At 34.7% G+C, this 13693-nt stretch overlaps 1 protein-coding gene across 5 annotated transcripts in view; it reads left to right on the top strand.

Moving 5' to 3' along the window:
• The window catches only part of GAS2L3 (growth arrest specific 2 like 3), a 33890-nt gene that overhangs the window by 15595 nt on the left and 4602 nt on the right, over positions 1 to 13693 (top strand). For all 5 annotated transcript variants that reach the window (XM_067697675.1, XM_067697678.1, XM_067697676.1 and 2 more), the window contains 6 exons: positions 773 to 941; positions 2101 to 2216; positions 4487 to 4628; positions 8719 to 8782; positions 9705 to 9843; positions 12272 to 12379. In XM_067697675.1, coding sequence (XP_067553776.1) covers positions 773 to 941; positions 2101 to 2216; positions 4487 to 4628; positions 8719 to 8782; positions 9705 to 9843; positions 12272 to 12379 — 738 coding nt within the window. The remainder of the gene's footprint in view (positions 1 to 772; positions 942 to 2100; positions 2217 to 4486; positions 4629 to 8718; positions 8783 to 9704; positions 9844 to 12271; positions 12380 to 13693) is intronic.

The raw sequence follows: 13693 nt of genomic DNA on the forward strand, positions 1-13693 counted from the left end.
CCTGAGTTGAGATTTGACACAGTCTTTTCTCTAACTAATCTTATATTAAAAGTATATCTAGTTGTATTTCAAAATTTTGCAAGTGTTGGTTTGATAGCATATTTCTGTCAGTTTTTATTCTAAACCAGGGATTGACCAGGTAGTAAACATTTTTAGCTTAGTGAGTAAGTAGGCAGAATCAAAGCTATTATGTAGGTACTTACATAACTACCATTTTAAAATGTAAAAACCATTCTTAGCTTGTGGGCCATGCAAAATCAAGTGACAGACCACATTATTTAGAATTTTTTTTTAGATAACACTGTTATTATGATTTAAAGTTTATAAAATGCCAACTGTGCATTCATTCATTTATCCATTATTCAACAAATATTGTTAGGCCCAATGCTAGATTCTACAAAGATGTAGCTTATAAGGCAGGTATTATTAATTCATTTTACAGCCAAGATGCTGATACTCTGGTCAAGTAACTTGTTAAACTTATGCAGCTAAGAAGTGAAAGAAAAAAAATATTTGTTGACTTTCATCCCCTCAGTTTGATGGTAGAACCCATTCATTAATTAGGGATTCACTTACATTTATCACAGAATTGAATACGGAAAGTGTCTCAAGTATCCAGGCTAATAGTTTGCTTCTAGTTTATTAACTTTCTGTGAGCTGCTGCAGCTCTGTATATTAAATATGGTCTGTAATTCATTATTTAAATATAAATGTTAGGCATGCTGACTTTTAACAGGGTTGCGTCCATTCAGTTGGTTGGTGTTTTCTCTAGGTGTGGTTTGGAGAAGACCTGCCTCTAAGTCCACGGAGTCCTCTGACCCCCAGACATGGGCCAGGTTTGGCTGACGTTTGTCAGTATGATGAGTGGATAGCTGTGAGGCACAAAGCTACCCTGTTGCCCATGCAGGAAGATCTGTCGATCTGGCTCTCTGGTTTATTAGGTAAGGCTTGCAAAGATGCTCAAAACTGTAATCTCTTATTCAGTAAATGTTTATTGAGAATCTTACTCTTTGTCAAGGAATGATAGTTCCAGAGGCTGGGGATCCTCTAGTGAAGGAAATATTTGATGTCCTTTTTCTCACCAAGCTTACATTCTGGTTGGGAAGATATTCTGATTCACCCTGACTCTCGGGGCTTGAATAGTAAGCAAGTTTGAGGCTTCATGGAAGAGGTCAGTAGTAAGAGCTGTGAATAATCAACATTTTAATTGTTAATGTTAAAAAAAATTTTAAGTGAATAGGTCTAATTTGGGAGTCTGTATTTTATTGATTTCTTTTTTCTCCTTAAACTTGTGTAAGGCATGAGATTCTGGGTGGAATATATGCTGTCGTTAAAATGATTCCTGTTTCTGAGGCTTCTAGGGGCAGAGGTATATGAAACCTAGGAGGAAATGTCAGCTTAGAGAATGCATGGCATCATATTTCTTTACTCAGTTAGAGGGACATGAGTGCTCTGAACTTTCTCCCTAGAAAAAAATTCTCTTTTAAATAACAGAATTTCATGTAGCATTGTAAGGTTTTCATGAGGAGGAATATATACGTATAAAGCTCATCTATGGTCTTTGAAGAGAATTAAAAACGCACTAAACACTCACTCTTATATCAGTTTGAAGATTTGGATAATTTCTTAAAAGTTTATTATGTAATAATGCTTCCAAATAAGGGATTTTAGAGGTGAAAAGTTGGTATTTTCTGAGTGCTTGTTACATTGTTATCTTTAATTTTTAAATTGCAACAAAGACCATCTTACTTATAGAGAATCTTTCTTGTGCAAGCAGTTGTAATGTGCAGTGAATCAAAACTTAACCTTAATAGTGGATCTTGAAATATAAGACACTTTGGTGTTTTTCAGTGAAATAAAGTAGATGTCATTTATTTTTCCTGTGCTTCTACACCACAGATATTTTTGTTTCAGTTGACTTTCTCTTAATTTGATATTATCTGCCGTTTTAACTGTACCTTCTAAGAGTGAATGCTCGGAGTCTGATCTAATATTTGCCTAGTGTTTCAGCTATAATCCGATTACATTTAATTAAACTTTAACCATATTGTTTGAATTTACTGTTTCTAGAAGGCTCTTAGCTTTGAAATATGTTTTTAGGTATTGAAGTTAAGGCAGAAAGGTTATTGGAAGAACTTGATAATGGAGTACTGTTATGCCAACTGATTGATGTTCTTCAAAACACGGTGAAAACATGCAACTCTGAAGAACCAGTGGTAAGAAAATGTTTGACAGTAGTGATTTAATACCTTGGTACATATTGATTTGCTTATGTACATTTCTTATCATCTCTACAAGGTTGTAAACTTCCAACGCAACTATATGTAAAATCTTGGATAATTTACTTAATCTTTTTGAGCATCTGAAAAAATATTCTCACTTGTAAAATGGAGATATTAACCTTTACCTTGTAGGATATATTTTCGAGGATTCAGCAACATTAAATGAGATAATATATAGATAGTGGTTAGCTTATATAGATAATGCCTGGTGCATAGTAAATATCTAAATAGCTAGTTCTTCTTGAGAACAATAATAGCACCTTCCTTATAGGATTCCTGTGAGAGTTAAGTGAAAAAAGAGGTTGTGATGGTTCCTGGCACACAGTTAAGAGTATTATCATCATCTTTTTATTCTTTATATATTGTCTTCATGGTAAATTCATAAATATTGGCTGAATGAATAATACTTTTTTTAGATACTTTTCTACCGTTGACCCTGAAGTTGGGATTTGAGGTAGATAAGGTTTCCTCTCTTTTCATCAAATATGGTTATTTTCACTCATGGGATCTGGTGTCTGTGAGTGTGTATTCTAGATATTAACATAGTGCTGGTGGAAATATAAAGTAGTACCATCTTTCTTGGGAGACAATGGGTAACATATATCACATTGAAAATAAAGCACATCCTTTGATACGTAACATAATTCTAATTCCAGGAATTTATTCTAAGAAAATAACCACAAATTCACAAAAACGACTGTGCAAAAAAAATTAAGAACAACCTAAATGCTCATCAGTAGAGAAGTTGTTTAAAATTAATTATGGTACCTGAACAGAGTAGAATATTATCTATTCATTAGAAATGACTATTTTAATTTTTGTGTTTTTTTTTTTACCTCAAAAGATGCCTGCAACCTATCATTAAGTGTGCATGCACACATACACAAATCAGATTGCAGAATAGCCTGTTTACGTAGCATTCTGTAGGTACAGATATACTTGTGTATGGAGATGTCTTACTGAAATGTGGATAAGAAGATTTCAATTGATACTAACCATCTTTGTATTTGGCTGTGTTGATTTTTTTTTCCTATATACAACTAGAAAAACTCACAAGGTTATTGTAATCCTAGAAAATAATAGCAACAGGAAGGAAACATAAGGAACTGGTAATAGTGTGGTTCTCTCCAAGGAGAGAAAGGAACTGAGGGGTAGTGGTAGGAGAAAGACTTATACTCTACTGTGCCCATTGCATTTAAAAAAAATCATATGTGTGAATTTCTTATTCAAGTAAAAATTTGAAACAAAACTAAAAACCCCTCAGCCGGGCTTCCCTGGTGGTGCAGTTGTTAAGAATGTGCCTGCCCCAGTGCAGGGGACGCAGGTTTGAGCCCTGGTCCGGGAAGATCCCACATGCCGCAGAGCAACTAAGCCTGTGTGCCACAACTACTGAGCCTGCGCTCTAGAGCCCGCAGCCACAACTACTGAGCCCATGTGCCACAAGTACTGAAGCCTGCACGCCTAGAGCCCGTGCTCTGCAACAAGAGAAGCCACTGCAATGAGAAGCCCGCGCACCACAACGAAGAGTAGCCCCCGCTGGCCACAACTAGAGAAAGCCCGTGCACAGAAATGAAGACCCAATGCAGCCAAAAAAAAAAGAGATGAATAATTTCTAAAAAAAACCCAAACCCTCAGCCTCAGCAGGATTATCTGAATACTCTTGGTCCAGGAAATTAAAATGAATTAGGATTCTGTAAAACTTAGCTTGTCAGTTTTTAAAGAACTTTAATTAAGAATGGGCTACTACTTCCTTGTTTGAAAGTCTCCTCAAGAAACTCAGAACCATATTTATGAATCTGCAAATAAGGAAGTTAGCAAAATTGAGACTGTGTAAACCTTTAACATAGCAATAATTTTGTGTTTGTATTGAACTGTGTTTGGAGAGATAAACTATAAAGATGTGCTTTGGAATTATTAGACTGTCATTTTTTATCTTAACTAAGACTCTCATGTCATTTTAAAAAGAGAGGTTAGATATGCGTGATCCTGCTGCTAATTTTGACCTGTTTTCCTAGGAATCATTTTCTAGAATATGCTTAATGAAAAGCAAAATAAAATGATATTTGAAGATGCCTTTTTCCTCTAGTGCTATGCACTTTTTAGTTACATTCAATGCACTGAACACTTATTTAGTAATATTAAAATGGATATTTAATGAAAATATCCTTGATGCATGTTTGAAATTATCCTTTTGTCTTTTTCAGAATTTTCCAATGAGAAAAGTGCCCTGTAAGAAAGATGCTGCATCAGGTTCGTTCTTTGCTAGAGACAATACTGCGAACTTCCTTCACTGGTGCAGGCACATCGGGGTTGATGAGACTTACCTCTTTGAATCTGAAGGTTTAGGTAGGTGTTGTTGTTGTGTTTAATGTTTATTAGGATATTTTTGTATGCCTCACTTCTAATTTTTCTTTCCAAGTAAGGACTCAAATGCCACATTTCATTTTACTAGAAACATTTATACTCTAGATATATGTAAACAATTGGAGAATCAGATTCCAGATCAAATGTATGATAAAAGCTTTTCATTTATGTTTTAGATCCTATATATCTAGAATGGCCTGGACATACTTTACTTCCTAAATGAGTTGGCTATGGGAAGGTTCTGGATTAAGGCTGAACTAATTAATGTTTTCGTCAAGAATTACTCTATCAAGTCTAAATTACTAGTAATTTATTTTTAACTAGATAATTACAGAAATAACAGAAGGCCAAATGATGTATGTTCATGGTGTAAACAGCAGGTGCCAATTTGGTTATCTAAATGGGCTAATGCTTTTAAAAAGTCATGCTGTATTGAAGAATTATTGATGTATTTTTTCATTTCATTTAAGTCAACAGAAACATCTGTGCAGTGACCAAAGTGAAAGCTATCTAAGTTTTAGACTATATATTTCCTCAAAGTATTTATGTGTGTGAGTGTGTGTGCGTGCACACGCAGACACACACACACGCACACACACAGAATTGATAATGTTTTGATAAGAGCAGTAGCATACCAAGGGCGGGGGTCATGGGAATAGTATTCGGTCCTGGTAGAGAGAAGTATTTTGTCACTGACATTGCTTAGACTTGCCGGTTCATGGTGATAATAAAAAACAAACCAACTTTTTAGTTGGTTTCATTATTGTTTTAGGTTATTAATGTTGTAAATATTTCTATTGACCATGCACACCCTGTTGCCTGCAGACAGGTAGCTGTTCCCCACTGTTACCTGTTTAGTATGCCTCTGGATATTCTTATCCAGTGTAGAATTAAAACTAATGGATTGCTATTTTACCCCCCAGTTTGCACCCTGCTTTAATCCAGGTGTGCTGATCATTAAGCGTATTAGGTTTCTTTTTATTCATAGCATTTAAAAACATTGAGGTATGTTCACCTAACATAAAATGTATCATTTCAAAATGTAGACTTCAGTGGTTTTTAGTATACTCACGATTTGTGCAGATATCACCATTATTAATTCCAGAACATTTCCATCACTCCAAAAAGAAAACCCATACCTATTAGCAGTTGGACCCAGTTACTCCATATCTCCATCCTCTGGCAACCATCAGTCTACTTTCTTTCTCTATAGATTTGCTACTCTGGACTTTTCATATAAATAAAATCATGCAATATGTAGCTTTTGTGTCTGGCTATTTTCAATTAGCATTATGGGTCATTTATGTTGTAGCATCTAACAGTACTTCATTCCTTTTTATGGCTGAATGATATTTCGTTGTATGGATATACATTTTTTAATCTACTATCAGCTGATGGACATTTTGATTGTTTCTATTTTGGGGTTATTATTAATAATCCTGCTATGAACATTTGTATGTAAGTTTTTGAGTGAACATATGTTTTAAATTCAGGGATGTACCTGGGAGTGGAATTATTGGGTCATATGGTAATTCTGTGTTTATCTGTTTGGGGAACTACCAAACTGTTTTGACAGTGGCCACACCATTTTACATTCCCACTAGCAATGCACAAAGGTTCCAATTTCTTCACATAGTTGTCAACACTTGTTATTATTTTTTAAAATTACAGCTGACCCTTGAACAATCCAGGAGTTAGGGGCAGTGGTCCCCTAACCCTGCAGTCAAAAATCTGGATATAACTTTACAGTCAGCCCTTTGTATCCACGGTTCTGAATCCACAGATTCAACCAACCACAGATCTTATAGTACTGTAGTATGTATTTATTGAAAAAAATCCATGTGTAAGTGGACCCACACAGTTCAAACCATGTTGTTCAAGGGTCAACTGTATAACCATCCTAGTGGGTGTGAAGTGGTAACTCATTGTGGTTTTGATTTGCATTTCCCTAAAGACTAATGATGTTGAGCATCTTTACATGGGCTTATTGGCCATTTGTATATCTTCTTTACAGAAATGTCCATTCAAATCTTCTCCTCATTTTTGGGGGAGTCAATTGTCTTTTTTTTGTAGACTTGTAAGAGTTCTTTCTTTATTCTGGATATTAGGCCCTTATTAGATATATGATTTGCCAATATGTTCTTCTGGCCTTTGGGTTGCCTTTTCACTTTCTTGATAGTGTCCTTTGATGCACAGAAGTTTTTAATTTTGATGAAGTTCAGTTTATCTTTTCTTTGATTGCTTGTGCTTTTGGTGTCATATTTAAAAAACCATTGCCTAATCCAAGGTCACACAGATTTTCACCTATACTTCCTCCTAGGATTTTTATAGGTTTAGCTTTTACATTTTGGTCTGTAATGCATTTTGAGTTATTTTTTGTATACTGTGTGAAGGAGTCTAAATTCATTCTTTTGCATGTAGATATCGAGTTGTCTTAGCACCATTTGTTGAAAAGACTGTTTTTTCCCCTTTGAGTTGTCTTGGCACCCTTGTTGAAAATCAATTGAACATAAACATATGAGTTTATTTCTGGACACTGTTTCATTCCACTGGTCTGTATGTCTATCCTTAAGCCAGTAAACACTGTCCTGATTACTGTAGTTTTGAAATTGGGTAGTATGAGTCTTCCAACTTTGTGCTTTTTAAAAGTTGTTTTGGCTATTCTATATTTCTTACAGTTCTTTATGAATTTTATCATCAGCTTGTCCATTTCTGGGAAAAAAAAAGGCTCTTGGAATTTTGATAGGGATTGCACTGAATCTGTAGGTCAGTTTGGAGAGTATTACAATAACAATATATGTCTTCCAATCCATGAACATAGGATGTCTTTCAATTTATTTATATCTTATTTAATTTCTTTCAACAATATTTTATAGTTTTCAGTGTACAAGTCTTACAATTCTTTGGTTAAATTTATTCCTAAGTACTTTATTCTTCTTGAAGCTACTGTGAATGTAATCATTTCCTTAATTACATTTCAGATTGTTTATTGCTAATGTATAAAATGCAATGACTTTTATATATTGATCTCATATCCTGCAACTTTGCTGAACTTGCTTATTAGCTCTATTAGTTTTTTTGTAGATTCTTTAGGGTTTTCTAAACAAAGGACCATATCACCTGTAAATATAGTTTTCCGTCTTCCTTTCCAATCTAGATGGCGTTTATTTATTTTTCTTGCCCAAATGCCCTGACTAGAACCTCAAGTACAATGTTGAATAGAATTGGTACGAGTGGACATCCTTCTTTTCCCTGGTCTTAGCCTCGAGGAAGACATTCAGTCTTTCACCATTAATAATGATGTTAGCTATGGGTTTTCCAGAGATGTCTGTTTTCATATTTATAAAGTTCTCTTCTGTTTCTACTTTGTTGAGTCTTTTTTTGTCATGAAAGGGTGTTTGATTTTGTCAAAAGCATTTTCTGTCTCTACTGAGATAGCTGTATGTTTCTTTTCCTTTATTTTATCAATATGGTGAATTATATTGATTGATTTTCATACGTTGAACCAACCTTGCATTTCTGGGATAAATCTTGCTTGCTGCTGGATTCAGTTTGCCAGTATTTCATTGAGAATTTTTTACATCTGTGTTCATAAAGGATATTTGTCTTTAGTTTTCTTGTGATGTCTTTTTCTGACTTTGATATCAGGGTAATATAGGCCTCATAGAATGAGTAGAGAAGTGCTCTCTCCTCTTCTATTTTTGGAAGAGTTGAAGAAGGCTGTTAACACATAGTCCTGTGCTAAAGATAGTTTAGAATAAAATTGAAGTGATAACGTTTCTTCAATAATATCTCCTATTAAGAGATCTGAAATATTAATAATTTAATGTTACTAAGCTCAGTTTTTTAGACTTAAAATACTACACAGGTAAGCATCCATGGTAAATTTTAATCTTCTGGTTGACCATTTTCTTTTTAATTTCAGGAAGATGATAATATGTAGAAGAAATAAAAGTCTTTTCTGAGTCTCCAAATAAGTAATGCTACTGTCTTTTCTTTTACTTCTTTCATGCCGTAAATATATTTGCCTATTTAATTTGCCCCCTAAAATATGTGGTCTTATTTTTCACAGTTTTGCACAAAGATCCGAGACAGGTGTATCTTTGTCTTCTTGAAATTGGTCGAATTGTGTCAAGGTATGTATTCCACAATATTTCAGAATTTCAATGTCACAAACATTTTTTAAGCTGCTTTATTTTATCGAGAACACTATTTTCTATAAATGAAAATAATTTTTGATTGGAATAAAGGTAACTTAATTTACTGTTTTCTCTTTCTTTTTGTTTCTTTATTAACTTTGTTCTGTTCACATGAGCCATGTCATGTGTCAACATCTGCTTGCTCATGTAGCTTGCCTTCATTTAGTATTAAACTGTAAAAGTGGATACTTACATTTTTCAGATCAAAAGTAGAGTAAGAGGGCTTCCCTGGTGGCGCAGTGGTTGAGAGTCCGCCTGCCGATGCAGCGGACATGGGTTCGTGCCCCGGTCCAGGAGGATCCCACATGCCGCGGAGCGGCTGGACCCGTGAGCCATGGCCGCTGAGCCTGCGCGTCCGGAGCCTGTGCTCCGCAATGGGAGAGGCCACAACAGTGAGAGGCCCGCGTACCGAAAAAAAAAAAAAAGAAGTAGAGTAAGAGCATGCAATCTTTAAGCAGTTCAAGGTGAAGCAAGTCCTTTGGACACAAAGAGGGTCTGATAAGAAGGCTGAGGCCTGGTATCCTCCATACCTAGCTCGACCCCATCTTCACTCACGAGATGACTTGTTTTTTGTTTTTTTTAACAAGCTGATTTTTAAAGGTACGTTTAGGATCCCTGATTGAATATTGGGAGCATCCAGTAACCCAAATATATATATACTATGATGTAAAGATGATAATCTGAATTTTTGGCAATCTGTGGGACATTATAAAGCATTTCCAGATGTCCCAGTGAAACAACTGGTAGAAGAGACTCATACAGACTTCATTTAAAAATAAAAGAAAACCTATTGTGATATACATGGAAGTACTTGCCTCAGACTTCACTTGTTTGATGAGATCTCATGATTGGTTTTCAGCTATGGGGTTGAGCCACCAGTATTAGTAAAATTTGAGAAAGAAATTGAGCTAGAAGAGACCTTACTTAATACTTCTGGGGCTGAAGATTCCATCAGCATTCCAAAATCATGCTGTCAGCATGAAGAGCTGCACGAAGCTGTAAGTAATTGCACACTTTCTTTCAAATATGATGCGTCAGAATCTCATAGTTCGCCAAAAGTGTTCCTCTTTCATTTTTATTATACTTGAAGAGGGAAAAAAAAGTAGCATGAATGAAAGTATTTATTGCAGTATTACTTATAAGGGTGAAAAATTGGAAGCAATGTAAATACTCTCAAATTGGGCAATGGCTAGGTAAATTAGGATTTACTATTTTAGCAGAATAATCATTTTTTGTAATCATTATGAAGACTATATAGCAACAAGAAAAATGTTTACTTTGTGAAAAGTATGTATCAGAACAAGGAGAATGAAAATAATTGATATTAGGGTAGTACCTTTACAGATGATTTTAATTTCTTTAGCTTTTTCCTTTAATGTTAAAATGTTAATTACACAATAGCTAAAACCAGAAGAGAACATTTTTTATTCACAGCACTTACTCCTTTTAGGCTCACCAACTTACTTAGATTGTGGGTTAGTGCTGATTTGTACTGCTGAATATAAGTGGTATTTGGATATTTTAAACAAAGAAAATAAGTGACCTTTCATGCCTGCAAGCTTGTTATGAAAACTAAAAGGAACACATTTCTTTAAATATATATGTGCTATATGAATATATTCAGAGTCCACCTACACATATGTGACCTGCTGAGATCTTATGGTCATGTTTAAAATTAAGGAACAATTATCTGATTCATTATTTTGAGTGCTGTTAAGAAATACACAACTGCAATTCTGTGTACCTAAGAAACCTTAATGGATAGAAAATAATGACTGAAATAATTACCTCCTTTCAAATTACTTTGTTATCTAACTTGTAAATGGTTCAAATAATTGTAAATTCTTTACCCAAGTTCAGAATATTTTTTAGCCATCTTATGCATGTGGTATGTATGTGTGTGTATGCATGTGTGTACCTATGTGCTCATATAACCAAACTAAACAAGATAAACTTCATTGAATCGCTTATGAAAATCAGTTCTATTTATGATCATGTTATTCTGTTAAATGAATGATGTAGGGAGATAAATCCGGATCCTTCTGATCAGGCCCGGGTGAATCCACATGTGTCCATTTTGTGTAGATAATTAAGACACTCATAAATTTCTGTTAGTGCTCAGGTAAGTTGGGTATATCTGAAGAGACTTTCTTTAACATCATGCCTAAGTGCAATTAAGTGTATTTGTTTAGATATACTCTGTGTGACAAGTAGTTGAGAAGAATATACTTTTTCAGAAATATAATTTTAGGAAAACAAAATGGTTTCCATAGTGGCTGATACGTGACTTTTTTTTTCAAATCAAACATATCTCAGCAAATATTTTCATTTAATCAATTTATATTAATTGCCATGTTTTAAATAAAGAATTCCTGAATTTTAATTTTTATTCCAGTTTTTACCTTTTTTTTTTTTTCTTTTTTTTTTTGCGGTATGCGGGCCTCTCACTGTTGTGGCCTCTCCCATTGCGGAGCACAGGCTCCGGACGTGCAGGCTCAGCGGCCATGGCTCACGGGCCCAGCCGCCCTGTGTCATGTGGGATCTTCCCGGACCGGGGCACGAAGCCGTGTCCCCTGCATCGGCAGGCGGACTCTCAACCACTGCGCCACCAGGGAGGCCCAGTTTTTACCATTTTTAAGATATTTACTGCAGTTAAAAATTCTGTAAGCCCCTCGAGGAGTAGAGGTAGGATTTTCTCCTCAGTTCTCGTCTCTTTAGCAGACTATTGAAAGAAAGTGAGTGCTTTTAGAAAAATGCCTCTTGAGTTGAAATTTTTAGAATTTACCTAGTCTTGGGTGAATATTGGATTGGCCAAAAAGTTTGCTTGGGTTTTTCGTAAGATGTTAGGGAAAAACCCGAATGTACTTTTTGCCCAGCCCAATAGCTATAAATGCATCTCTGCCTATTTTAACAGTAACTTTGGAACAAATCTGGATATTCCCCCATACATACAGTATTACTTTCACATGGTGGTAAGGGACAAGTGAAAATTCCTGGTTAAACTTTATCTAACGGGTCCATCTTTGATTTGACAGATATATTAATCCAAGTCTTAAAACAATTCAAACTTAGTAACGAACTGTTTCCTATGACTGAATGAATGTGTTTTGAATTGACTTCACTGTGTACACATTCACAGACCTTCTCCGGTGATCAGTGAGTACACGACGAGCCTGATTGCACTTGGCCAGAGAGAGAGAGAGAGACTCCAGACTTCCTCACTGTTAGGTTTTATTAGATTAGCTAATGTCTAATCTCAATATTTGACAACAAGTAAAAGGGAAGAGATAATAAATAGTTGAACTGTCTTTAAATTTTTTTCTTTGAGTTTGATTTTCCCAACTATCAAATAACCTTGCATTTTAACATTAAACAAAATAGTTTTTGTCACAAGCACTAAATCTTGTTGTTTATTTTTAATCTTAGGTTAAACACATTGCTGAAGACCCTCCTTGTAGTTGTTCTCATCGATTTTCTATTGAGTACTTATCTGAAGGACGGTATCGACTAGGAGATAAAATACTTTTTATAAGAGTAAGTCCACCGTTTACATCCTGTTTAGATCTTGTTTTGAAATTGAATTTATTGCTTTACCAACCTTCTTTTGTTCCCCTTTTACTTTTTAAAAAATTGCAATAGAGGATGTTATTAATGGAAGAATTTCACTGTATAGGAGGAAATATATGGAATATTTTCAAGAGTATATAATGTGTTTAGGTAAATACGCTTAACACAGCAAACAACTAATTAAGCTAAGACTATTTGGACATTGAATATAATTGGGGGAAAAATTTTTGAATACCTCAGGTAACTTATTCCATTTTTTAGATTTCCTAAAGAGGAATAATTTTCTATCATAAGAAGAAGAAAAAAGCAAAACCAGAACATCTAATAAGATTAAATGTCAGTAAGAAGAAAAAGAAGTAGAAACATTGCAGTTGATAATAATATAGACTTTGGGTCTTAAGTATGAAGCCTTTTTTTCACTGACACAGCATCAGCATCTATACTAATATGCTAATATACATGCTTATTTTCTTCCTTTGTCCCATTTGCAATCTGCAATTGATTAATTGTCCCCTTTGCTGATAAGGAGATTGAAGTTTACCTGTTCATCATTCTGTCCACTTATTGATACAAGAGCTGTTTTATTCCCAATTTAGGAATGTAATATAAAAGTATGTAAAAAATATAATTTTACCACCTATATTTTCTTTTATTTCATATATTATCATTAGTTCCCCATACCCTGTTCAACTCATACAGAAACAGGCATATGCATTTTGTCTTTTAATTAGATTTCTTTTCTTAAGCAGTATGATATAGTGATAGTGCACAGAGCATGGGATTTAGAGTGAAAATTTGCAGAGCAGTCTCATACAACTTTGCAGATTTGCCTGCTGAATGAATAGGGGCCTGAGTCCGTCCAGCTCGGGCTGTGCTGGCAGACCCAGGATATATCTTATCAACACAAAAGCACCTTTTGGGTTGGGCAGCCTGGTGCGTTTGAGGCCAGGCCAAGCTGTGTGGTTTGAGACAGTTTCCTTAATGTCTCAGAGCCATAATTTTCTCATCTGCAAAGAAGAACTAGTAATAAATTATATCAAAGTTTTTGAAAGATTAAATTGATATGATACATATGAAAGTAATTTGTTAAATTCTAACATACAAGTTTTGGTAGTTTTTATCTTTCTTCTGTAATTATGTTTTTCTTTAGTATGAGTCTTTTTTTCTCTCCTCCCCTCCTTTACTCTCCCTTTTCCTTTCTTCCATCAATATTCAGTCCTTGCAGTTTTGCGTATTAGTAATTTGGATTTTTAGGATGTGTAAATATCTTCCTGACAAACT

The sequence above is a fragment of the Pseudorca crassidens genome, chromosome 11 (genome assembly GCF_039906515.1).
Source record: "Pseudorca crassidens isolate mPseCra1 chromosome 11, mPseCra1.hap1, whole genome shotgun sequence".
Classification (NCBI taxonomy): domain Eukaryota; kingdom Metazoa; phylum Chordata; class Mammalia; order Artiodactyla; family Delphinidae; genus Pseudorca; species Pseudorca crassidens.